Source organism: Leucoraja erinacea, chromosome 3 (genome assembly GCF_028641065.1).
Source record: "Leucoraja erinacea ecotype New England chromosome 3, Leri_hhj_1, whole genome shotgun sequence".
Taxonomy (NCBI): Eukaryota; Metazoa; Chordata; class Chondrichthyes; order Rajiformes; family Rajidae; genus Leucoraja; species Leucoraja erinaceus.
Genome location: NC_073379.1, coordinates 11,392,069 through 11,417,669, shown reverse-complemented (window position 1 = coordinate 11,417,669; position 25,601 = coordinate 11,392,069). Strand labels below are relative to the sequence as shown.

At 42.9% G+C, this 25,601-nt stretch overlaps 1 protein-coding gene across 3 annotated transcripts in view; it reads right to left on the bottom strand.

Moving 5' to 3' along the window:
- rictora (RPTOR independent companion of MTOR, complex 2 a) overlaps positions 1 to 25,601 on the bottom strand; it is a 128,366-nt gene that overhangs the window by 63,433 nt on the left and 39,332 nt on the right. For all 3 annotated transcript variants that reach the window (XM_055632066.1, XM_055632068.1, XM_055632069.1), the window contains exons 3-9: positions 21,151 to 21,248; positions 19,149 to 19,213; positions 17,213 to 17,344; positions 15,435 to 15,498; positions 4,346 to 4,472; positions 3,377 to 3,546; positions 1,957 to 2,024 (exon numbers count right to left, since the gene is read on the bottom strand). In XM_055632066.1, coding sequence (XP_055488041.1) covers positions 1,957 to 2,024; positions 3,377 to 3,546; positions 4,346 to 4,472; positions 15,435 to 15,498; positions 17,213 to 17,344; positions 19,149 to 19,213; positions 21,151 to 21,248 — 724 coding nt within the window. The remainder of the gene's footprint in view (positions 1 to 1,956; positions 2,025 to 3,376; positions 3,547 to 4,345; positions 4,473 to 15,434; positions 15,499 to 17,212; positions 17,345 to 19,148; positions 19,214 to 21,150; positions 21,249 to 25,601) is intronic.

The following is a 25,601-nucleotide window of genomic DNA, read 5'->3' as shown; positions in this document are numbered from 1 at the left end:
CCGTGCTGGAGGTTCAGACAGCATCTGGCTGTGTAGGGAATAGGGAGGCAATGCTACGGGTTGGAATCCCAGCTTTAGGAGACGCTGACTTGAAATGTCATCTGTCCATTCTCTCCACAGATACTGCCTGACCTGCCGAGTTCCTCCAGTGCAGTCTCAAGATTTTGGCACATGTACATCTTTATTGGATTGGGGTTCTACAGGCTCTAAACTTTGTGATATTGTACCATGTTGCTCTTCTTCCTACGTCGGTAAAGATCAAGAGACCGTAGGATTTACTCACTGGTGCAGCTACAGCTGAGTTTCAGTCATGTGTATAGATAGACACATTAACTGTGAATCACTGGTCAATGGGCAGTAATAGATCTCCAGCTTAAGGTGGTGTTTGGCATGCTTGCCTTCATTGGCTTTCTGTAACCTTAATGCTACAACTGTACAAGACAATGGCAAGGCCAAATTTTGAGTATAGTCCTGGTCACCCTGCTATATGATGGATGTCACTGAATCGGAAAGGGTGCAACAAAGATTTAAGGATAATATGAGTTTTGGAAGGTTTGAATTATATGAAGAGGCTGGATAAGATGCGTTTTTTTAATCCGGTAAGAGATTGAGGTGACATTAAAGGTTTCCCAAATCATGAGGGGCATAGAGTGAATAACCACAGATATTTTCCCTGGATAGTTGAGTCAAAGGCTAGAGGGCATGAGTTTAAGATGAGAGGGGTAACATTTAAAAGCAATCGCATGGGTAACGTCCTCCACTTAAGACAGTGAAGCATATGTGGAAAGAGCTGCCAGGGCAAGTGGTCGAGATGGGTGCAACTAAGACACCTGGACAGGAAAAGTTGGAAGGTGTACGGATCAGGCAAGTGGGACTAGCTCTGTTGGGCAACGATCACATGGACAAGCTCAAGACCGAAAGCCTTGTTTCCATGCTGAGTAGCTCTCCAACTTTACCATCTTTCCATTTCATATATTATCCCAGTCCACGCTAGATAATTCCACTTTTATAACTTAGTAACTCTCTTTACTTAACTTTGAAACAAGGTTTCATATTTTGGTCTGAATATGATCACTCTTCCGAGCGAATCCACAAGAATAAAATCATTAGTTATTCCTGTTCCATAATGCATGAGCAGATATCAGATTAGTTTCATAATATATTGTGCTGAGAATCTGTCCCAAATAGATTATGAACATCCTTAGTTATAGTTCTGCCCATTAATTTATCTATTGTATAAGATTGGACTAGTCATACAATTTATCACAGTACATTTCCTGCAAGTCCCCATTATGTGTTTACTATGCTTTCCTAATGGAAGGTTGACCTTCATAACAAGAGGATTTCAGTATAGGAGTAGAGAGGTTCTTCTGCAGTTGTATAGGGCTCTGGTGAGACCACATCTGGAGTATTGTGTCTAGTTTTGGTCTCCTAATTTGAGGAAGGACATCCTTGTGATTGAGGCAGTGCAGCGTAGGTTGCCGAGATTGATCCCTGGGATGGCGGGACTGGCATATGAGGAAAGATTGAAAAAAACAGGCTTGCATTCACTGGAGTTTAGAAGGATGAGGGGGAATCTATATAGAAACATATAAAATTATAAAAGGACTGGACAAGCTAGGTGCAAGAAAAAGGACGGCAAGTCACTGGATAGATTTAAGAGAGAGTTCAATAGAGCTCTAGGGGCTAGTGGAATCAAGGAATATGGGGAGAAGGCAGGCAGGGGTTATTGATTGGGGATGATCAGCCATGATCACAATGAATGGTGGTGCTGGCCGATTGGCGAAGGGCCGATTGGCCTCCTCCTGCACCTACTTTCTATGTTTCTATGAAATAGCTTTTACACTTTTCACTTAAGAGAAAGCCGCTTCGCTCTTCCAGAATAGTTATTCACTCAAATTTCTATTGAGAATTATATATTACTACATTTGAAATAAATTCAAGTAGGAAACTTACTTGAGTTGTCCCTCTGCAGTGTCTGGATTATGTCTGTAGTGAAAATCCGTGTATGGCGCTAGAATTTGCTGCAAGACAAATACATTATTGCAATAGATAATCCGGAACACTTCAAAACTTTACATTTTATACAAATATATACTGACACATATGTAACTATAACACACACAGATACAGAGTCTGAAGAAGGGTCCTGAACGCAAACGTCATTTGTCCTTTCTCTCCATAGCCTGACCTGCTGAATTCCTTCAGTACTTTGTGCTTTGCTCAAGACTCTAGCATCTGCAGTTGCGTGTGTCTTTCTACATAATATATTTATATATTAAACGAAAAACAAAAAGTGCTGGGAAGATTTAGCTGGTCAGGCAGTATCTGTGGAAACAGTACCAATGTTTCACGTTGAAGACCCAGATCCAAAAAGACCTGAAGCTAGAATTCAAAGGAAAGTAAACAGAGAGAGAGATCATCAGAAGAAATTTAGAAACATAGAAAATAGGTGCAGGAGGAGGCCATTTGGCCCATCGAGCCAGCACCACCATTCATTGCGATCATGGCTGATCGGCCCCAATCAATAACCCATGCCCATATAGATATATTCTCCCCATATCCCTTGATTCCAATAGAAACATAGAAAATAGTTCAATTTTCTCAGTGGGAAGGCAAATCCCCAACACATTCTCTGATCATCAACTCAAACTCCGGTATCCCTGTCAGTAGTAAAACAATTTGGAAAACTGCTTTTACTGAGAATCAGCTTTTCATCTACATGTTAGCAAAACTCAAACTCACATTTCCCACATGTAGCAAAAGTTTTCTTCCCACAGAAATGTAGAATTTATTTATGTTTTTATTTTCACTTTTTGTCTTAAGGTTATCATATCCAAGTACCTAGAACATAGAGCAGTACAGTGCTGGAAAAGGCTCTTTTGGCACACAATGTCTGTGCCAAACATGACGCCAAGTTAAACTAATCTCCTCTGCTTATATGCGATCCATATTATTCCATATCCAAGTGAAACACCTTTTCTCTTCCTGGCAATAATCAGAACCTTTGTCACCCAGGGTGGAAATGTCCAACATTAGAGGGCATAGCTATAAGATGAAAAGGGAAAAGTTTAATGGAGACGTGCAGGGCAAGTTTTTAAAACAGATGGTGGTGGGGGGCCTGGAACGCACTGGAGGCAGATACGACAGTGATATTTAAGAGGCTTGTAGACAGGCACATGGAAGTGCAAGGAAGAGAAGGCTAAGGTTCATGTAGAGGCAGATGAGAACAATCATATTGGGTGCAAGCATTGTGGTCAAAGGGCGTGTTCCTGTGCTGTGCTGTTCTATGCTCTAAAGGCTTTGTCCAGGTGGGATTATTGTACTACATAGTGCACCGGAGAGCAATTATAACTGAAAGCACCAGTGCTCATACCTCTAGTTCCACATCGTTTCGAATGTACTTCCGTGTCTTTGGGTGATTTAGCAGATGAAGAATGGTGGTGATGAGCGCCTCGTTTATCCGATTCAATTGACAGTCGATCACATTCTTCAGAATGGTACTGAGACCTCCACGGATGGCCACCACCTCAGGATTTTGAAGTGCTGATAAAATAAATTAGTCCAACGTTTACACAAAGGAAATGGTGATCTAGAGGCCGAGGCTATTGATTTGGTGTCAGTAAATCCAATCAATGAAGCTATAGATTGCCATCATGTCCTTCAGGGAAGGACATCTGTTTGTGTGCAAATCATCCATCTATACATTTCAGATTTCCACCAGCATTCATAGAGTGATACAGCGTGGAAACCGGCCCTTCGGCCCACACCGGCTAACATGTCCCAGCTCCACTAGTCCCACCTGCCTGCACTTGGTCCATATCCATCCAAACCTGTCCTATCCATGTACCTGTCTAACTGTTTCTTAAATGTTGGGATAGTCCCTGCCTCAACTACCTTCTCTGGCAGCTTGTTCCATACACCCACCACCCTTTGTGTGAAAATGTTATCCCTCAGATTCCTATTAAATCTTTACTCCTTCACCTTAAACCTATGTCCTCTGGTCCTCGATTCCCCTACTCCGGGCAAGAGACTCAATGCATCTACCCGATCTATTCCTCTCATGATTTTATACACTGCAGATGTGAAGTGGGGCACAAAGCTACACATTTTCTGACTGGTAATGGGCAGAAGAGTAGTAAATACTATCTTGGTTAAGGAGCCTATTGGCAATTTAAATGCCATCAGTGCACCGTCTCGTCTTCTGCACTGTGGGTTTGAACGTGCAACCTTTTAGGTTTAGATTGATCTGGTGGCAAGCCCACGGATGCTTTTACACTAATGCCCCAGGACAGGATTCTGAAGATGAATGAATGCCAGATAGGAAATGGTTTAGTCCCGTTACCTAGCTCACAGAGGATGGCCAAACAAGCTCGGACCATGCGATCACGTTCTTGGAGACCATCATTTCCAACAGCAATCAGGGAGTTTGTGATAGAGTTGGGAAACAGTGCAGCATTCACAGTGATCATCTGTGAAAAAAAAGAAACACATTAACACTCAAGCTCCTAACAGCACAGACAGGAGCTGACTGCTGGAGCAAACCATATCTAATCTTTCTGCCCTATTAGTTTGTCATGGCCTCTTCAAATAGTTAGGTTTTCTCATGTAGAAATAAATGTCTCTTCACCTCTCTCCTTGAGGTATCAAATTTATAATAGACCCCCTTCTACATTAATTTTACTCCATCTAGCCTTCAGCGAGTCCCCGTGAAAATGCCCTCAGCCCTCTTCTTGACCAGTAAGGGGATCAGGGATTATGTGGCAAATGCAGTTTCCATCTCAAAGGGGTTGAGATCAGCCATGATTGAATGGCAGAGTGGCCTGGATGGGCCGAATAGCCTAATTGGACTTCAAAATTAAGCTCCCTATTTAAATTCTAATCATGTGTTCATAAACAGAATAAACGTGGGGCCCAGCAGTCAATCCTATGGCTCAGATATTGTTCAAATCCTATGGCTCAGCACTTCCAGCTATTCTCAATATTAAGCAATACACATTTGTTGGTCAATGTTTTTAAACAGTGACCCACGTTTCTCTTAATAAACTTTGAACTATTTCTCAAACATGTTTCGAAAACAAGTAATAGCATTAGAGCATTCCATTTATCTTTCAGTTTGGCTGTTTTTTAAATTTATTCAGCCTCAGAAAGGGAGCATAAAAAGTTAGGAACCTCTGAGGAATCTCAACTACTAACGATTCCTTGATACAAACTCAATATGTGCGCACTTAGAATGAGGACACAAATGGGCCCACCTGATACACTCCACAAATGCAAGCCTGTCAAAACTCTCAAAAAGAACGGCCACCGAAGGAAGGCAATGAATGGTCATTCGTCCTTCTCCCCGCTTCCGTCAGACAAAAGACACAGAAGCTTGGTAGACAACAGTGCTGGAGAAACTCAGCGGGTGCAGCAGCATCTATGGAGCGAAGGAAATAGGCAACGTTTCGGCCCTATTTCCTTCGCTCCATTGATGCTGCTGCACCCGCTGAGTTTCTCCAGCACTTTTGTCTACCTTCGATTTTCCAGCATCTGCAGTTCCTTCTTAGACACAGAAGCTTGAATGGGCGCACCACCAGACTCAGGAACAGCTTCTTCCCCTCAGGAAGGGGAATCAGGCTTCTGAACAGTCCTTCCATAAGCTATGGTACTGTCCGAGTCACCTCTACCATATTATGGACATTGGACTTTGTCTCTGGAACAAATGCTGAGAACTATATTTGTCTCTGTCGCTTCCCCTTTGCTCTACCAATTGTACTTGAGTTTGGTTTGATTGGACTTATGTGTAGTATTACTGATCTGATTGGATAGCATGTAAAAAAGCTTTTGACTGTGCCGTGGTACATGTGACAATAATAAACCTAAACATAAAATAGAATGTAAACTTCGATAGATTCTTCACACTTTCAAGATGTCACTATGAACAGGTGATGAGGGCAAAGCAGAATGTCGATTTCATTTTGCAAATACAAGTTAAAGACTTTTGCCTTCCATCACAGTGAGGAGGTGTTGGGAGATTCACTGTGATGGATGTTTGTGTAAATTGTATTAAGTGTGGGTCTTGGTTTTTTTTGTAATGTTCAAGACTGTAGAAAATGCAATTTCGTTCAAACCAAGCTGTTTGAATGACAATAAAAAGGCATTCTATTCTATTCTATTCTATTAAGCAATGTTTGAAAATATACAATTATACTTTTACTTTTTCATTCTGCTAACTTCACCCAATAATTCTATGCAAATGGAGAAGCTAACAGAAGGTCTGTGTATGGAAGAGACTTCATTCTACATCTAATCCATGCAGAACTTGTTCTGGAAGTTTGGATGCTGAAAATTATCTTAAATAAATGTTTTCATCAATAAGGAAAAACTAAATTTTAATACACCCACGCTCGTAAAATGTATTGTGACGATTTACATACACGTTGAGTCATAACACAGAGCAGGGGAATTCCTGGTACACACAAACAAGTCTATGGGGTTGCCATTACCCTTTTGCTACCCTATGTGTAGCAGCTGTCATAGGCAAATGTTAAAGTTTCATTGTTTTGAGTCAGAGCTAGAGAGCACATAAACCACATATAGATCACATAAACAGTGCATTTAGCCAAACTCAGTCATGCCAACAAAATTGTTCAAGCAGGCTAGTTCCACTTGGCTGCACCTGCCTCACACGGTTCCAAACCAGGTCCTGACCTGAAATGTTGACTGTCCATTCTCTCCATAGATGCTGCCTGGCCCTCTGAGTTGCTCCAGCACCTCATGGTTTTTTCACCTGTTCATGCAGCTGTCAAAGTGTCTTGTAAATGTGATAATTGCACCTGCCTCTCCCACCTCCTCTGGCAGCTCGTCCCATGCATGCACCTTCAAGTATGAAAAATGTCCACCTCGGGTCCCAAAAAGTTTTCAGTTTTCGATACCCCTAGCCTGAGGAAAATACCATGTCTAATCATCTTTTCTATATTCCTAAAGTCATTCTTTAAGGGCCTGTCCCACTTGGCCGTCATTTGCACGCCATTTACGCGACCTGGTAGCGTGTGGGTAGCTTGTGTCGGTCGCATGGAGTTGCATGCGGAATCGTGCAGCGCGCCAGGATTTTGTGCTGCACAAAATCTTCGTGCGCGCCACAGGCCTGTTGCGTAAATGATGGCCAAGTGGGACAGGGTGATGTTTCGGGTCGAATGGGTGACGTTTCGAGTCGAGACCTTTCTTCAGACTGAAACGTCATCCATTCCTTCTCATCAGAGGTACTGCCGGTCCCGCAGAGTTACTCCTGCATTTTGTGTCTATCTTCAATTTAAACCATCATCTGCAGTTAATCCCACAGATTAATTTGCTCTGCAGTTTGCTACTTTTCATTCACCTCTTTTTTTTGAATAGGAGCTTTACATCTGCAGTTTTTCCAATTGCTAGCACCACTCAAGAAACTGGAACATTTTAGAAAATCACTATCATAAACTGGGTAAATATCATAAACTGGGTCTTCAAATGACGTCACGCACTCCAGACGGCTGCGCACACGTCAGTCACCACCGGCCTATCGCGTAAATGACGGCCAAGTGGGACAGGCCCTTTAGCTTTCTACACTCCAGGGAAAAGACAACACAGACTATCCAGCCTCTAATAGCTCAAATTATCCACACCAAGTAACATCCAGATTAAATCTGTCCCCATTTGTTCCACCAAAATGCAAAACGCGATTATTCAACTTAAACTCTGCAATTTCTCTGTCCATTTGCCCAGTGCAGGAGGCTCAAGGGTGACCTGTGGCCTCTCAATTTCCCCCCCTGGGATCCCACAATGTCTTAGGAAACACAAACAAATCCCAGGGATTTAGCTAAACAAAAAATGCTGGAGAAATTCAGCGGGTGAGGCAGCATCTATGGAGAGAAGGAATAGGCAACGTTTCGGGTCTTTCTCCTGCATTTTTTGTCTATTTTCGATTTTTTTTTTCAGCATCTGCAGTTCTTTCTTAAACACTAGGGATTTAGCACCGCCTCCTCTGTAATGTGGTCTCTCTCTAAGACATCACTAATAATTTCCACAAGGTCCCTAGAAACCATGTCTTTCTCCACTGTAAATACAGAGGAGAATTCACAGGTGGTGATGAGTCAGCATACAAGTGACATCTGGTTGAATAGCGGCACAACAACAAAAAAAAAAAAAATCACTCGCTCAACGTCAACAAAACCAACATTTCGGAAAGGAAGACAAGAGAACATGCGCCAGTTTTCAATCATGGTCAGAAGTGGAGAGAAAAAGCAGCTTCAAGTTTCTGGGCATCAACATCTCCGAGGATCTGACCTGGGCCCTGGACGTATGTGTAATCATGAAGGTGGTGTGCCACCACATCAACCTTCTTGGAAGTTTGAAGAGCTTCTTTGGAAATTGGGAGGTCATGTTGTATAAGACGTTGGTGAGACTGCATTTAGAATATTGTTTGAGAAGGAACCGTAGATGCTGGAAAATCGACAGTAGACAAAAGTGCTGGAGATACTCAGCGGGTGCGGCAACCAAGGTTTCGGCCCGAAGCATTGCCCATTTCCTTCGCTCCATAGACGCTGAGTTTCTCCAGCACTTTTGTCCAATTTAGACAATTTATTGTGTTCAGGTCTGGGCACCGTGTTATAGGAAAGATATTGTCAAGCTTGAAAGGGTGCAAGGAGATTTACAAGCATGCTGCCAGGGCTAGTGGGCGTGAGCTATTGGGAGAGGTTGAGTAGGCCAGGTCTCTATTCCTTGGGTGATCTTATAGAGGTGCATAAAATCATGAAAGGAATAGATCAGGTAGACGCACAGAGTCCCTTGCCCAGAGTAGGGGAATCGAGGACCAGAGGACATAGGTTCAAGGTGAAGGGGAAAAGATTTAATAGGAATCTGAGGGGTAACTTTTTCTCACAAAGGGTGGTGGGTGTATGGAACAAGCTGCCAGAGGAGGTTGTTGAGGCTGGACTATCCTAACGTTTAAAGGGCCTGTCCCACGGGCGTCATTTGCCTATCACGCAGGTGGCATGCGAAGATTTTGTGAATCATAAAATCCTGGGGTGCCGCGCGCGACCGCATGTCACTGTCTACGCCACCGCGCGTAATGCACGCCATGCGCACATCGCGACGCGCAAGTCGTGCATCGTGACGTGTAAATGAGGAGGAGGGGGCAGAGGGAGTGGGAGAGGGAGAGACCGGGACGGAGCAGCTAGCCTTCCGCCCGGCAGCTACCCGGCAACCACCACCTCCACCGGTTGCACCTGTGTCGAAGGACACCGTGGCTGGCTGCAGGGCGGGCCGGCAGTAGGCGCTGATGTGGCAGCTGGTTCCGCTGTCCAATCCCAGCGGCCGCTCTCGGCCACCCAAGCTGCTGAGTTGCTGGCATGATCCCCGATCCCCTCCTTCTCAATACTCCTGCCCTCCCCGCAACTTTACCCCTGGCAGCCCAGAGAAGTTTACTACTTTGTGCCGACCAGGCCGTGCTGACCCGGGCCAGACACCCCACACACTGTGAAAGGAACTCTCCCCTCCCAGCTGTACTGAGGGATAGCCAAGTGACGGGGGACCTGTCCACCCACCACATTTTCAGAGTTGGGGGCCAACCCCCCCCCCCCCCCCCCCCCCCCATGTTTTGTGAGCTGGGCGCTACAGCCAGTCCCAGGTTGGCTCGCTTGCCCCAGGTCTGGCAGTAGCGCCCAGGTCGGCTGGCAGGTCTGGATGTAGTGCCCAGGTCGGCTCGCTTGCCCCAGGTCTGGCTGTAGTGCCCAGGTCGCCTGCGTGCCCCAGAACTAACTGCAGTTCCCAGGTCGGCTGCGTGCCCTGGGAATGGCTGCAGTTTCCAGGTCGCCTCCGTGCCACGGGTCAGCTCGCTTGCCCCAGGTCTGGCTGTGACACCCAGATCTGCTGCGTGCCCCCCGAATGGCTGCAGTTGCCAGGTCGGCTCGCTTGACCCAGGTCGCTCGCCTGCCCCGGGACTGGCCGTAGCACCCAGGTCGGCTGGCAGGTCTGGCTGCAGTTCCCAGGTCGCCTGCGTGCCCCGGGACTGGCTGCAGTTCCCAGGTCGCAAAAACTAATTGAAAAAAAACACCTGCGGGCCAAATGAGTTTGGGTTACGGGCCAGATCCAGGCTTTAGGTTGCCGACCCGTGTTATGTCTCATTGTGTCCCCCCCCCCCCCCCCCCTATGTTCTGGCCCAAGCGATTTGGCCCAAGTCTATCTTTCTTGGCTAACAATCTAACCCCCAAGACGCAGGAAAAATTTCGGGCCTTATTTTAGGGTAAAAAATAGCTTCTTCATTGCCGGGAAATACGGTACTCATTTGTGGGAAATCTAATGCATATAGCCACACTTTTCAAATGAAAACCACGTAACAGGAAGTCCAGTCAAATCAGGATACCATTGTTACACAAAACAAGATCCTCTCGCAAACCTCAGCCCAATTTTTTTCTCATCTCAATAACGTTGTCTATGGAGGACCAAGTGTATACCACGCTGTAAGTCCAATGTAACCTGTGGTCACTTCATACAAAACAAGAAGCAGAGTGCTAATCACCCAGTGCACCCAACTCAGAATGAAAGAAAGAAAAGCAATTGATCCCCATGCTTAGATGACGGAGAGCAAGAGGGCCAGAACTGCGAGATGTAAGTTCAGGGCGGATGGAAGAAAATAGGATCCTTCAAGTCTGTAAGGTCCTAGATTCATCAATAAATAATTTATTGTGTGTTGCGTGCTAAGTATGCAAACACATCAACCAAGTTGCACACAGGAAACTGACTAATAGTTTATTATTGTCACATGCATTGAGGCAGAGTGATATACTGTAGAGCTTGATCTAAAATGTTAACTTCTCTCTCCTACACATATTATTTTGACCAGCTGAATGCTTTTCAGATATCCAGCATTTTTAAATGATTGAAAGGCCAGCCAACAGTGGGTGAAACTGTATGGGAATTAGAGCCATAGGATTTTTTACAGCCTGCAGTCAATCTATATATTTTTTAAAAAGCAGTCTACTTGACAGCTCCAAATACTGAAGCATTCCTTGAATCCTGAAGCAGACAAATAGAGTGCTGGATGAATGCAGCCAGTCAGGCAGCATCTGTGGAGGGAACTGGACAATCTACATTTCGGGTTGACACCCTTCTAAGTCTGAAGTCTGAGGAGGGCTTGGAACCAAAATTCCATCTGTCCACTTCCCTCCAGATGCCACTTGACCTGCTGAGTTCATCCTGCATGGGTTTTTTTTTGCTCAAACTTTCAGTATCTGCAGTCTTGTCTCCTTGAGGGCTGAATCTTTTGTCAGAGACAAGAGGACTATCACTGGTCTAATCTAATACCAGATGTCTCGGGACCGATTAGATTTGAGTCCCAAAAAGTATGGATTAAAGGAAATCAGTATTAGTTTAAAAAATATTGGAGAAAATAATGGGCCTGAAAGTTGCCGAATCCCCAGGTTATGATCTTCTGCATCAGAGAGAACTGAAAGATGTAAACTCTAGAGATTATGGAAAAGACCATGCAGGTTGGAGGGGGGCAAACCTCATAATTAAGAAAAAAAGGAAATGGGGAATTACAGAGAAGTTAAACAAACATCAGTAATAGGGAAAATAGACACAAAATGTTGGAGTAACTCAGCGGGACAGACAGTATCTCTGGAGAGAGAAATGGGTAGATTTTGGGTAGAGATCCTTCTTCAGACTGAAAGTCAGGTGACAGGGAAACTAGACATTTGGAAGGGCAAGGTGTGAAAACGGCAGATCAAAGTAGACAGTGATCAAGGAAATGTGGATTGGCTCATTGTTGGCTATGGGGAACGTGCCAACGAGGCGTACAAAATGTAAAATTAATCAGGAGGGCAGTGAAACTAGTCGGAGAACTATGGTGGGGGAGGAATGAAGAGAGAGGGAAAGCAAGGGTTACTTGAAGTTAGATAAGTCAATTTTCATACCACTGGGTTGTAAGCTGCCCAAGCAAAATATGAGTTGCTTCTCAATTTGCACTGTGCCTCACTCTGACAGTGGAGGTAGCCCAGGGCAGAATGGGAGGGGGAGTTTAGCAACTGGGACATCAGATAGGTTTCGGGGGACTGAGCAGAGGTGCTCAACGAAACGATCGCCGAGCCTGCACTTGGTCTCGCCGATATATAGGGACAAAGAACCATCATTTATTTATTTGCCTCTGTACTCTACAATTTGAGATTTGTAATAGAAAAAAAAATCAGTGGTTAAAGTGCACATTGTCAGATTTTAATATGGGCCATTTTTATACATTTTGGTTTCACCATGTAGAAATTACAGCAGAGTTTATACATAGTCCCCCGATTTCAGGGCACCATAATGTTTGGGACACAGCAATGTCATGTAAATGAAAGTGGTCATGTTTAGTATTTTGTTGCATATCCTTTGCAAGCAATAACTGCTTGAAGTCCGTGATTCATGGACATCACCAGTTGCTGGGTGTCTTCTCTGGTGATGCTCTGCCAGGCCTGTATTGCAACCGTCTTTAGCTAATGCATTCGGCGATCGAATGCTTGTTTTGGGGGCTAGTCCCCTTCAGTTTTCTCTTCAGCATATAAAAGGCATGCTCAATTGGGTTCAGATCGGGTGATTGACTTGGCCACTCAAGAATTTACCATTTTTTAGATTTGATAAACTCCTTTGTTGCTTTAGCAGTATGTTTGGGATCATTGTCTTGCTGTAGAATGAACCACCGGCCAATGAGTTTTGAGACATTTGTTTGAACTTGAGCAGATAGGATGTCTATACACTTCAGAATTCATTATGCTACCACCATCAGCAGTTGTATCATCAATGAAGATAAGTGAGCCAGTGCCTTCAGCAGCCATACATGCCCAGGCCATAACACCCCCACCACCGTGTTTCACAGATGAGGTGGTATGCTTTGTATCTTGGGCAGTTCCTTCTCTCCTCCATATTTTGCTCTTGCCATCACTCTGATATAAGTTAATCTTAGTCTCATCTGTCTACAAGACCTTTTTCCAGAACTGTGGTTGATCTTTTAAGTACTTCTTGACAAACTGTAACCTGACCATCCTATTTTTGCAGCTAACCAGTGGTTTGCATCTTGCAGTGTAGAGTCTGTATTTCTGTTCATGAAGTCTTCTGCAGACAGTGGTCATTGACAATCCACACCTGACTCCTGAAGAGTGTTTCTGATCTGTCGGACAGGTGTTTGGGGATTTGTCTTTATTAACAAGAGAATTCTTCTGTCATCGGCAGTGGAGGTCTTCCTTGGCCTGCCAGTCCATTTGTGATTAGTAAGCTCACCAGTGCTCTCTTTCTTCTTAATGATGTTCCAAACAGTTGATTTTGGTAAGCCTAAGGTTTGGCTGATGTCTCGAACAGTTTTATTCTTGTTTCTCAGTCTCATAATGGCTTCTTTGGCACAACTTCGGTCCTAATGTTGATAAACAGCAATAAAAGTTTCCAAAGGTGATGGAAAGACTGGAGGAAAGACTAGGCGCTGAGAGCTCTCTTATACCTGCATTAAGGAGGCAATTACAAACGCCTGTGAAGCCATGTGTCCCAACATTATGGTGCCATGAAATGGGGGCGCTATGTATAAACACAGCTGTAATTTCTACATCTTGAAACCAAAACATATAAAAATGACCTTTAATAAAATCTGACAATGTGCACTTTAACCACACGTGATTTTTTTCTATTACAAATCACAAGTTGTGGAGTACAGAGGCAAATAAATGAATGATGGGTCTTTGTCCCAAACATTATGGAGAGCATTGTACGTCAGTCCCGCCATCAGGGGAATTAACCTGGTGATTTTTTTTGTACCTTTGATACACGCATCCCTAATTTCCTGCTTGATACAATCCCCAACCTCCCTACTGCTGTTTGGTGGTCTGTATACCACTCCAATAAGCGTTTTCTGCCCTTGGCTGTTTCGCAGTTCCACCCACAACCAATTCTACAGCACCCAAGCTGATGTCTCTCCTTGCTATTGCATTAAGCTCCTCTTTAACCAGCAATGCCACCCCACCTCCTCCTCTTTTGCCTATCCTTCCTGAATATCAAATACCCCTGCATGTTTAGCTCTCAGCCTTGGTCACCCGGGAGCCATGTCTCCATAATCTCAACTATATCAAATCCCTTAACTACTAACTGCGCGTTCAATTCATCCACCTTATTACGAATGCTCCTCACATTAAGGCACAAAGCTTTCAGGTTAGTATTTCTTATCTCCCTTCTACCTTTTGCGTCTAAAAACTATAAACCAACTCAATAAACGAATCTGCCTGTGTTTGATCAATATTCCTCCATAACCATGTACCTATTGAACAGCCACTATGGTATATGTCTAAGGAACAGCTTCTTCCCCTCTGTTTTCAAGCTTCTGAACGGTCCTTCCATAAGCTAGGGTACTGTCCGATTTTCCTCTACTCATTGAGGAAACTAGACTGTCTCTGGAACCGATGTGCTATAATGCAGAGAACTATATTCTGCACTCTTTAACTATTATACATGAAATTGACTATTGTATTTATATATAGGATATTTATAGATAGTATTATCTGATCTGATAGCATGCAAAAAGCATTTCACTGTACCTTAGTAAACGTGACAATGACAAATCTAAACCGGCCTCCACCACCACCCCTAACAGCATGCTCCAGGCACCCAACACCCTTTAAAAAAGACTTGCCCTGCATACGTCCCTTAAACGTTGACCCTTTCACCTTAAAGCTATGCCCTCCAGTCTTTGACATTTCTACCTTGGTAAATCAAGAAAAACGAGCAAAAAAAAAACCCAACGTTAAATCAGTCATGATCTTATTGGATGGCAAAGCCGTTTCCAAGGACTGTATTTCACCATGCTGCTTCTATTCCTAAGTTCTTATAATTTTATATCATCTTGTGTCATAACTGAACATCCAGACTGAATCTTCTGGTTATCCTTAGCTTTTTCTTATTCCCACTTCTACAGTGAAGTTTTGAACAATTTGTCATGGGACTTTATTCAAACGTTTGGCATAGATCAATTAAACTCAAGACCCCTTGTCAAACTATTATAGAACAAGTGCAAAGATAGTTAAAGTTAGATAGTAAAGAAAAATTATATCTTTAAATATATCTGACAGATATAATGTAGCTTAGCTTCAGATAAACAATCTTTTACATCATTCCGTTGACCTGTTTCTAATCCAAGATGGCTCATGTTTAGAATCTCACAAGGAATAGTCAGCAGGATAGAAAAGAAAACTGCATTCTCTTCTTTCTATCCACAAGTTTCTGATTCAAGGTTAACGATGTTGAATAAATGGTGGAAGCTTCAAATATAATTTCTCAGGCAATAGGACCAATGTTGGCTTAACCCTGCTGTCCAGAGAGCCCTGGCACCAGCTTGTGGCCAGCAGAAGACATGGAACAGTGCTTTCGGGTCCAACATTAAAGCAGTGCTGTTCTGGGTAATTTACCTTCCGAACTAGTCGAAGTGCCTGTGTCCGCTCCACCTCGTTGCTCTGTTGGATGTCTATACATCTGATGGAAGAAATGGATGACAAAAATGTGTTCAGTCAAAAACCGTACTACTAAATTGAAGACGTTTTTTTTATCGTAGTCTCTCACTTTTATTACCGTCGAGAGGTCTGTCATTCCATTTTACTATATTTCACGAGGGAATTTTTGATCGGTAAAGAATTCAAGCATTTTGGTAGGAAAGTAGACACAGGAATATTGGATTGGCAGTGATTCTATTGACTGGCAGAGAGGTTTATGGAATACTCCTGCTCTCTTGTATCGAAGATAGGGAGAGTTTGGCTCATCAGGTGGTTACATTTGTCCCTTTGATTTTCTTAACATTCACATTTAGTTATTAGAATATTTCAGTTATCTTAAGATGTCAGACATTTTCTAAAAGGGATTCAGCAAATTTCTTAACTGTTATGGCATCCACTTTTATTTGTTTATATCCTTTCCTTGTGCAACCAGTTCCCTTTTCCCGAGGTTGTGAAAAATGATGCAAATCAGACTGACCCAAGGAATACGAGCACTGTTAAGATATTTAGCATTCTGGCAGATTAGTAACACTTTCTTAAACATTCACTGACTTGCTTGAACATGCAAATCAGGTCTAATAAATTCCTACAGGAAACCAAACTCTACCCTCTACAAACAACACTTCACAACACAGGAATTTTCATTCCAGGACTAAAAGCAGTGGGAAAAAGAAACTGCGGCAGGAGGAAATTTGTTTCAAGTGAAGACGAGATTCCTGCTGAAAACCTGACATTGTCGGGCTGCACGGTTGCACAGCAGTAGAGTTGCTGCCTCACAGCGCCAGAGGCCCAAGTTCGATCCCGACTACAGGTGTTGTCTGTACAGAGTTTGTACGTTCTTCCCGTGACCTGCATGGGTTTTGTCTGGGTGCTCCGGTGTCCTCTAACACTCCACAGACGTACATGTTTGTAGGTTAATTGACTTTAGTAAAATTGTATATTGTCCCTAGTGTGTAGGGTACGGTTAGTGTGTGTGGATCACAGGTCGGTGCGGACTTGTTATGCTGAAGGGCCTGTTTATGCTCCATCTCCAAACTAAACTGCAGATTACAAACTAAAAACATTACAGCACAGTTAAAGGAATACAGCAGTTTGCAGTGCAACAACTGTTTGATATGCACAATTTAATAAACGTGATGCTTATATTTATGCCTATATTTATATTTATGCCTATTTATGCCTATATTTATATACAGGTTTTCCAATTAAATTTATCACTTAAGCTTAATTGAATATTAATAGTAAATAAAATATTCATTCAGAAAAGGACTGGATGACCAATGAATGACCAAATTAATTTTGTAACACTTATTTTAAGGGACCAGGAAGTAGCAGCTAAAAGGCCCCATATTCTTTCAATCTGAATCCTATCAGACTAGATTAATCTGCAGTATAGTGCCCTGGTGATGTGTAAACTCCCCAATGAAGAGGCTCCTGGTGATAAAGCTGTTTGTGGCTTTGGGAAATTGGCAAATGTTATCTTGCCAGGAGGTGCCAACAGCACTGAGCCAATACAAAAGCAACTTTTAATAAGGTGGTTATTTGAGGCTCCTCGGTCCAACCCCTTTTGAATTGCAAATTAATCTCAACAAACCATCAAGGGCAAGTAGATTCATCAGTTCAACAGAGGAGCATGATATTATACAGCTGAATGGCAATGAGGTTTCAGACAACAAAAATTATGAAACCAAACTAACCTAGCTATTAAATAATCCACGCGTAGTTTCAGCACCTTCTGGAGAATACTTGAGTCTCGAGTAAGATATCGGAGGGCACGGAGACCAGCTGCACGCACCTCTTTGGCTTCATTTAACAATGCTAATCGCAAACTGTGCAAGAGGAAATGTTTATTAGTGGAAAAGAGTATTAAGGTTCTTTCATCACATCTCAAGGCATTGCACAACAAGTGACTTACGCTGGTTCGGTGGTCATTTCTACTTTGTGGTAAATGCAGCACAGAATTTGCGTACAACCAAATCCCAAAAACAAATGAGTCAACTGACTATAGATACTCTATTACTGGCAATGCTGATGTGAAGAAAACATTGACAAAAATAATATTGTTTCATCTGCATTTATCATGACTGAGGTTGTGGAAGCTAGGGAATTCAGGAAAGTGAATGGGAAAGGCCTGAAATTTATCCACATTACAAGAGGTGCTGGCAGTCAAAGCACATAAATCACTGGATGCTGAACTAGTGTATCCCAGGACATTGTGGAAGATAGGAAAGAAAGTAGAGAGCCCTGGCAAAGATGTGTGTTATTATTAGCCACGAGAGATACTGGAAGCTGGAGGATGGCGACTGTATTTTTTATTTAAGAAAGGCGGCAAGGACAAGCCAGGAATTTAAGGCTGGTGAGCCTAACGTCAGCGGTGGGAATGGAGGGGATTCCGAGAAATACCATCCGCCTGCATTTGGAAAGGCATGAATTGATGATGGGTAGTCAGCATGGCTTTGTGCAAGGGAAAATTGTCTCACGCGAATTTGAGTTTATATTGAAGAGTTGACCAAAAGAATTAATGAGGAAAGTATAGTAGATACTATCTGAATGAACAGCAAAGTTCCATGTGTTCTGGAAGGTCAGATTACATGGGATAGGCTGTGATAGCAAATTAAATGTTATAGAAGATATAGAAATTAATCAAATATGTCATTAATATGCTGGACATTAAATCTAGAGGTCCAGAACACAAAAGGGTAGACATAATGTCACGATGCAATATAAAGTCCTGTTTAGACAATATCTGGAGTACTGTGTGGCCCCCCTGGTTCTTGGTACTCTACAGTTGAAATGACACATACAAGTGTGACACAGAATTACCAAAGTCCAAAGCGATTCATAACAGATCTATTACAAATTCACCTAGAGTCCAAAGTGTTAAACTACAAACTTGGATTGTGTATTTCCTGGAATTTGGACGGTTATGGTTTTCATGCTATTACAGGTAATTGAAGCGATACATAAAGCAAAAGTATTTCTACTGACGAGGGAGTTTAGTGTTGGGGATAGAGCTCAAACGCTAAAAAACTCCAAATAGGAATAGACGTTTCAATTTATTTTTCATAAATCTAGGTTGTTAATATTTAATTTGACATCAATTTTGTTAACCATAGCTCTTAGCAAATATGGGCTAAAGGTAGGTATTTGAAGCTAGGTCACCAATAAACCCTAATTTCATTGAATGGTAGAAGAAGCTCGAGATGTTTAAAGACCTACACTCCTAGATCAGGGGTGGGGAACCTGCGGCCTTCTAAGCCATTAAGTGCAGCCTTTTGAATGAATCCAAATTTTGTAGAACAAATCTTTTTATTATTATTCATATGTTTTTGTTCATCTTTTATTATTTTTATTTTAATCTTAAAAATAACGTATTTAAAATACCAAAGAGTAAAAGAAGATTCAACAAAATAATCCTTCCCGACTGACGGCCACAATTAAAACATTAGGAAGTCATGAGGGCTATTTTAACAAAATAATGTACATTTTGAAGTATATCTAATTTTCTTGGATGTGGCCTTATTAGATCACAGCTAACTTAATGCGGCCTCCCACCATGAAAAGCTTCCCCACCCGTCCTAGATCAATTAGAACTTCAGTAGTGACAGATTTCCAGCTATATGCTATACTTACCATATAATAATTTCTTCATAAGTAAAACCTAGTTTCTCTTCACAGTGGCCAATATTACAAAGTAACTATGGAAGAAAAAAAAGTGAAATTAAATAGTGTCAATGTCTAAACAGTACTACAAACTTTGTATTAAAAGACCCAAATGGGATATTACTCAAGGGCAAATGCATGCATTTCCTAATGGGAGTAGTCTTCATCTGTGTGTTGCTGTATTAACGGGAATAAAAAATTGCTGCAAGAGAGAATTGAATTGCTCCGTTGCCGGTGAATATGACAATTAAGCACTCTTGACTGCAACTTTCCACACTGCAAGTACTTCATTTCAATCACGCCAGCTTAAGTAATTGCCAAATAAGAGCCAAATACATTCCATGCCAATGTCCTACAGCAGCAAATAGTTTCAATTGATTGAGCGATAGGAGCTTACGCCATAAGAAACAGCCATATGGCTCGTTTGTGCTACAGCAATCCAAAGCACACTACACCACCTCATTTTCTCCCATATCTTTCTGTGCTTTATATATTTATTAACTTTTTCCTTAAAATAAGCCTTGTTGTATTTCAACCAGCCTGTGGCAAAACACTCCACCCTAACTACAAAAACATTGTTCACAATAAATGCAATCATCGTAATTTGATCTTGACTCCAAATGGCTCCCAGAAAATAATCTTTACTTAATCTTTAAATATATTCCTTCCTCAGAATAAAAATTGACTTTATCATTCTCAAGGGCCTGTCCCACTTGGATGTCATTTGAGCGTAATTTGCGTGTCATCATTTACGCGTCACGACGCATGCATGGTGCGTGGTAACGTAGGCAGTGACGCGCAGTTGCGCGCGTCGGCCCAAAATTTTGGGATGTACAAAATCTTCGCGCGACATCTATGTGACGCGCAAATGACGCCCACGTGGGACAGGCCCTTTAACTGTATATTTCTATTCCCAGCATCATTTTGTTGAATTTGTTGGAAGGAACTGCAGATGCTGATTTAAACCGAAGATAGACACAAAATGCTGGAGTAATTCAGCAGGACAGACATCATCTCTAGAAAAAAGGAATAGGTGACATTTTGGGTCAAGACCTTTCTCCAGATTGAGAGTCAGGGGAAAGGGAGATAAGAGATAGTCTGAAGAAGGGTCTCGACCCAAAATATCACCCATTCCTTCTCTCCAGAGATGCTGCCTGTCCCACTGAGTTACTCCAGCATTTTGCGTCCATCTTCAGTTTAAACCAGCATCCACAGTACCTTTCTTCCACAAGGGAGATTGGTCCAAAAATGTCAGAGACCAAGGGATCCAAGGCAAGAAGTATCTATAATTGGATCAGTAGTAGGAGATACTGGGCGATGGGGGAAGGTTGCTTTTGTGACAGATTCCTCCGCTGACGAACCCTTACTGTTTCTTAAATAGATTAATGGCTTCAATGTGAAAATAGGAGTTCACAGTTGGTAATATCGATAGCAGGGAAGTTAACCTTGCGCTATACGATGATATGAGATGGTTAAGGTTGATGGGGAAATGAGCAGCATGAGAAAACAAGAAGTGCTGGAGGAATTCAGTACATCAGGCAATACCTGTGGAGGAAATGGACAGATAATGGCGCAGGTCCCATCCCCAAGTCCCATATTCCCCCTCTTTCCCGTCCCCCGTCCACCACCTGCTGTGCTGGCTCGAAGGGCCGAATGGCCTACTCCTGCACCTATTGTCTATTGTCATATACCACCTGAATTCGCACTTTTCAACTTTACTTATCTGAACCCATCTCCTTTTCATCTCTGGCCTTTGTCGCTTACACCATCCACCTTTCATTTGCTAGCCTATTCCCCACCCCCATCTGTCTTTTCCTGCTTTTTCTCACCCCCTCAACCCAACAATATGAAGGGTCCTGACCCAAAATGCCATCTGTACATTCCCAGACCCGCTGAGTTCCTCTAGCAGTTTGTGTTTTGCTCCAGTTTTCCAGCATCTGCAGTTTCTTGTGTCTCTATTGTTCATACTTACTTTGATAAAGTTGTTCAGGTGTCCGAGCTTTCGCATGTTAGATACTCCCTGGGGTTTTGCCACATTTTGGAGGATCTCGCGAAGGTTGTCTGCAGGGTCTGAAACAAAATATAAAGATTGGGTAATGTAGCTCACTGGAACCTTGCTTCACACTTCATTTAATAGTCCTCATTCACAACTGCTCAAAGATGTCCCAAGATCTCCTCACTGAAATTACTTCCTCAGGCTCTGGACCAAATGACTTGCATCCTCAGTGATTTCAATTGCCATTTCAATGTAACATGCCCTTCCCACGAGTTCACTGCAATCCCACTATTCCCTAATCTCTCCCTCCGCAAAAACTGTAAAAACCCAAATTCAGAAATGCCTACACTTTCCCATTTCACGTGGTCTCACAATTCTCACAAAATTCTCCTTCAAGCCCCTTTGCTCCAAGAATAACAACTTACAGCTAATAATCCCCCACCCGGATGTATTCTGAAAAAATATCCGCTATTGGTCCTGAAACGGTGACCACAACTAAATAACACAAGAAATAGAAAAGGCAAACTGATTTAACCATTCAAAGCCAGATCTGGCTGTGCCATGCAGTTCCCTGCTCTCCCATACACTATTATTCCTGATGTAGTCATATTAATCCTCCTTCAACATGCAGAGTTCCTAGATGCATCACTAAGGTCCAATATGTTGCCTCAACTTCCCTCATTTTTATCCAAACTAACCAGACCAATCTTCTCAGGATACCCAGTACTGTCGTACTGATATCCATCGCTCTAGTTCATCGAACATAAACAAGCCAGCTTGATTAGTACCCCCATTAACGGCACGAAACATGACTCTCCCCTTCGCCATCAGCACTGTGGCCGCAGTGTGCACCATTCCCCAAAACTACTCTGACAACTGCTCCCTCTAAGCCAAGGTGAACAAGGACAGTGGATGCATGGGACGACTTACAGGTTCCTCTCCAAGTCTTACGCCACACTGATTTGGAAATATATAACTGCTCCTTCACTGTCACTAGGACTACAGGGGGCCTCCATAATGTTTGGGACAATCATTTATTTATTTGCCTCTGTACTTCACAATTTGAGATTTGTAATAGAAAAAAATCACATGTGGTTGAAGTGCACATTGTCAGATTTTATTAAAGGCCATTTTTATACATTTTGGTTTCACTGTGTAGAAATTACAGCTGTGTTTATACATAGTCCCCTCATTTCAGGGCACCATAATGTTTGCGACACATGGCTTCACAGGTGTTTGTAATTGTTCAGGTGTGTTTAATTGCCTCCTTAATGCAGGTACAAGAGAGATCTCAGCACCCAGTCTTTCCTCCAATCTTTCTATCACCTTTGGAAACTTTTATTGCTGTTTATCAACATGAGGACCAAAGTTGTGCCAATGAAAGTCATAGAAGCCATTATGAGACTGAGAAAAAAGAATAAAACTGTTAGAGACATCAGCCAAACCTTAGGCTTACCAAAATTTGGCACCCCAATTCCAGATTTCAAATTGCGGAGTACAGAGGCAAATAAATAAATGATGGGTCTTTGTCCCAAACATTATGGAGGGCACTTTAAATCCTGGAACTCCCTATCCAGAGCACAAAGGGAGCGTCTTCACCAAGATGACTAAAGTGACCCAAAAAGACCGCTCAAGAGTAATTAGGGATAGGCAATTAATCCTGACCTTGTCGGTGATGCTCAGATCAGTCAAAACAGAAATTCTTGTCAAAATATGCAGATCATGCAAAATTCAAGAAGAGTGAACAATGACAGGATTTGTTTTAGATTTAAGGAATACCAATAAAATGAAATGGACAGTAGAAAGACCGAAAAATTGAATGGAAGAATGATTAGGACTAAATAATACAATTTTTAATTTTTAATGAGTTTGGAACACAGACGGAGCTGCACATAAATGCATCGTTGCAGATAGTTGTGCAAGTTGATAAGAATTTTAGAAAAAACATTCAGCGTCTTATAGGTTTTATACAGAAAAATAAAATTCAAAGATCACAATTTATGCCATGGTTTTATATTCGGTGATAAGGTAACAGAAGAATAGTGTTGTTGCATACCCAAGTTTTAAAGTCATAAACAGTGATAAAATGACAGAACACGTCATGAATGATTATAGGATATGGCACCGAGTGAGTAACAAGAGTACGAAAGGAAATACATTTCATAGAAGCTGTCTATAGCACTCGTTAGGTCAAAGCAGGAGTCCTGCATCAAATCCTTGACTCACTTTCAAAAGGACATGAAAGTTAGTCAGTTTGAAGAAGGGACTCGATCTAAAACACCGTCTGTCCATTCCCTCTACTGATGCTGTCAGACCCACTGAGTTTCTCCCGCACTTTTGTTCTTTGCTCATCACCCCACCACTCGATCAACCACCCGCTGACACCATAAGTGGCAGCCTCGCCAACAGCCTGTCTCGTGCCTTTCTTCTTTTGTTGTTTTTAGTCTTTTATTTGTATGTTTTAGTGTATCTTTAGTTTTGTATTATGTGGGGGGGTTGGTGGAAACTTTTTCCATCTCTTCCCTCGACGGAGATGCGACTTTTGCCGTATCGTATCTCTGTCTGCACTGCCGCCTAACATCGTGGAGTTGGCGGTTCCTTTGTTAGGGATCGACCTCGGGAGCTTCGACCGCCCCAATGAGGGGCCTTCGATCGCCGACTGCAGAAGCTTCGACCGCCCCGATCGCGGGAGCCTCGATCGCTCCGACTGTGAATGGTTTGATCGCCCCGACTGCGGGAGAAAAGGAGGAAGAAGGTAAAAGTTATTCGCCTTCCATCACAGTGGGGAATGTGAGGTTGCCGAAAAACAAGATGTACGTGCACTGGTGGGGACCCGGAGGGAGTGCCGTGAGTGCAGTGATCTTGGTGTTTGTGGGGACATCGTGCCATGAGAATATCCCGGAGTCTGGTACGAGTGTGGTCGGCTTTCTGACTGTTCGGGCGGATAGGGACGGCAGAGAGAGCGACAGCGGTCGGTACAACTCTGATCACAGCACGGTGAAGGAGCCTGTGTGTGGCCCGGACATTGAACTGATGGCTGTGGGTCTCTGCTTATGTTGTGTGCCCTGGGGATTCTCACACGCCGCTGTGGTGGCTGTTTAGGTTTAATTTTTATGCGGTTTTGTATCTTGTTGTTTTTTTTTGTATGACTATGGTAAATCAAATTTCACTGTACCTCGGTACACGTGACAATAAAGGATCATCTAACCATTGAACAATTCTACTTGGAGCCTGCAAGTAAGTACACAATGGCCCACGTATTTACCCTCCGTGCTGTCACAATTCTATGCAAAGCCACGGGTGAACTATTTTATATAATTTCTGCAAAACCAGGTGGACTTTGTACTCCATGTCTTGTTAGAAAACTGAAGATTCCACACACTGTATTAAGCTGTCTTGCTATCTTAGTGCACAGCCATTTATTAAATCTGCTTGAAAATGGCAACATAGAACCACTATTGATTATGCTGCTCCCTCACAGCCCTAGTGATCCCTGGTGACCCAGATTTAATCTCGGCCTCCAGTGCTGTCTGCATCAAGTCTATTCCTGCGCTTTGTGATTTTGTGGATTTCTTCTAAGTGTACTAGATTCTCCCACAACTTAGACATGCTGGCAGTGAGGTTAATAGCCCTGTCCCACAGTGCGAGTTCAATCCAAGAGTTCTCCCGAGTTTAAAAAAATCAAACTCGTGGTAAGCACGGAGAATGCTTCCTTGGCATATGGGGTTCCACAGGGCTCAATTTTAGGGCCCCTGCTCTTCTCTCTATACCTACTTCCTCTGGGCTCAATTTTAAGAAGGCATGGCATCTCCTTTCACTTTTACGCAGATGATAGCCAGTTATATATGCCACTCAGGAAGGAAGACGACTATTCTCTAAAATCACTTCTGTCTTGTCTTGAGGACATTAAGTCCTGGATGACCTTAAGCTTTCTGGGACTTAATGAAAAAAAGACAGAGGTGATTTTGTTTGGCCCCAATGGCTGCCGTGAACCTCCCTTTGTTGCCTTGGGTACACTGGCATTGTCTGTAAAGCCAACAGTTTTAAACCTGGGTTTTAGGATGGACGGTGATTTTAAACTAGATAAACAAATAGGCGCGGTGGTTAAGTCCAGCTTCTTTCACCTAAGGAAGCTGGCAAAGGTGAAGCCCATTCTCGAGCAGCAGCATTTTGAAACAGTAATCCATGCCTTTATTACTTCTAGGCTGGATTACTGTAACGCACTCTACTCTGGAGTCGCACGAGCTTCATTGGCTCGTCTCCAGCTGGTTCAAAATGCTGCCGCTCGCCTCTTAACCGGAACACGAAAGAGGGAGCACATTACGCCAATTTTGGCCTCCCTTCACTGGCACCCAGTGCACTTTCGAGTTCATTTTAAAATTATTTTATTTGTTTTTAAATCGTTGAATGGGCTCTCCCCGCCTTAC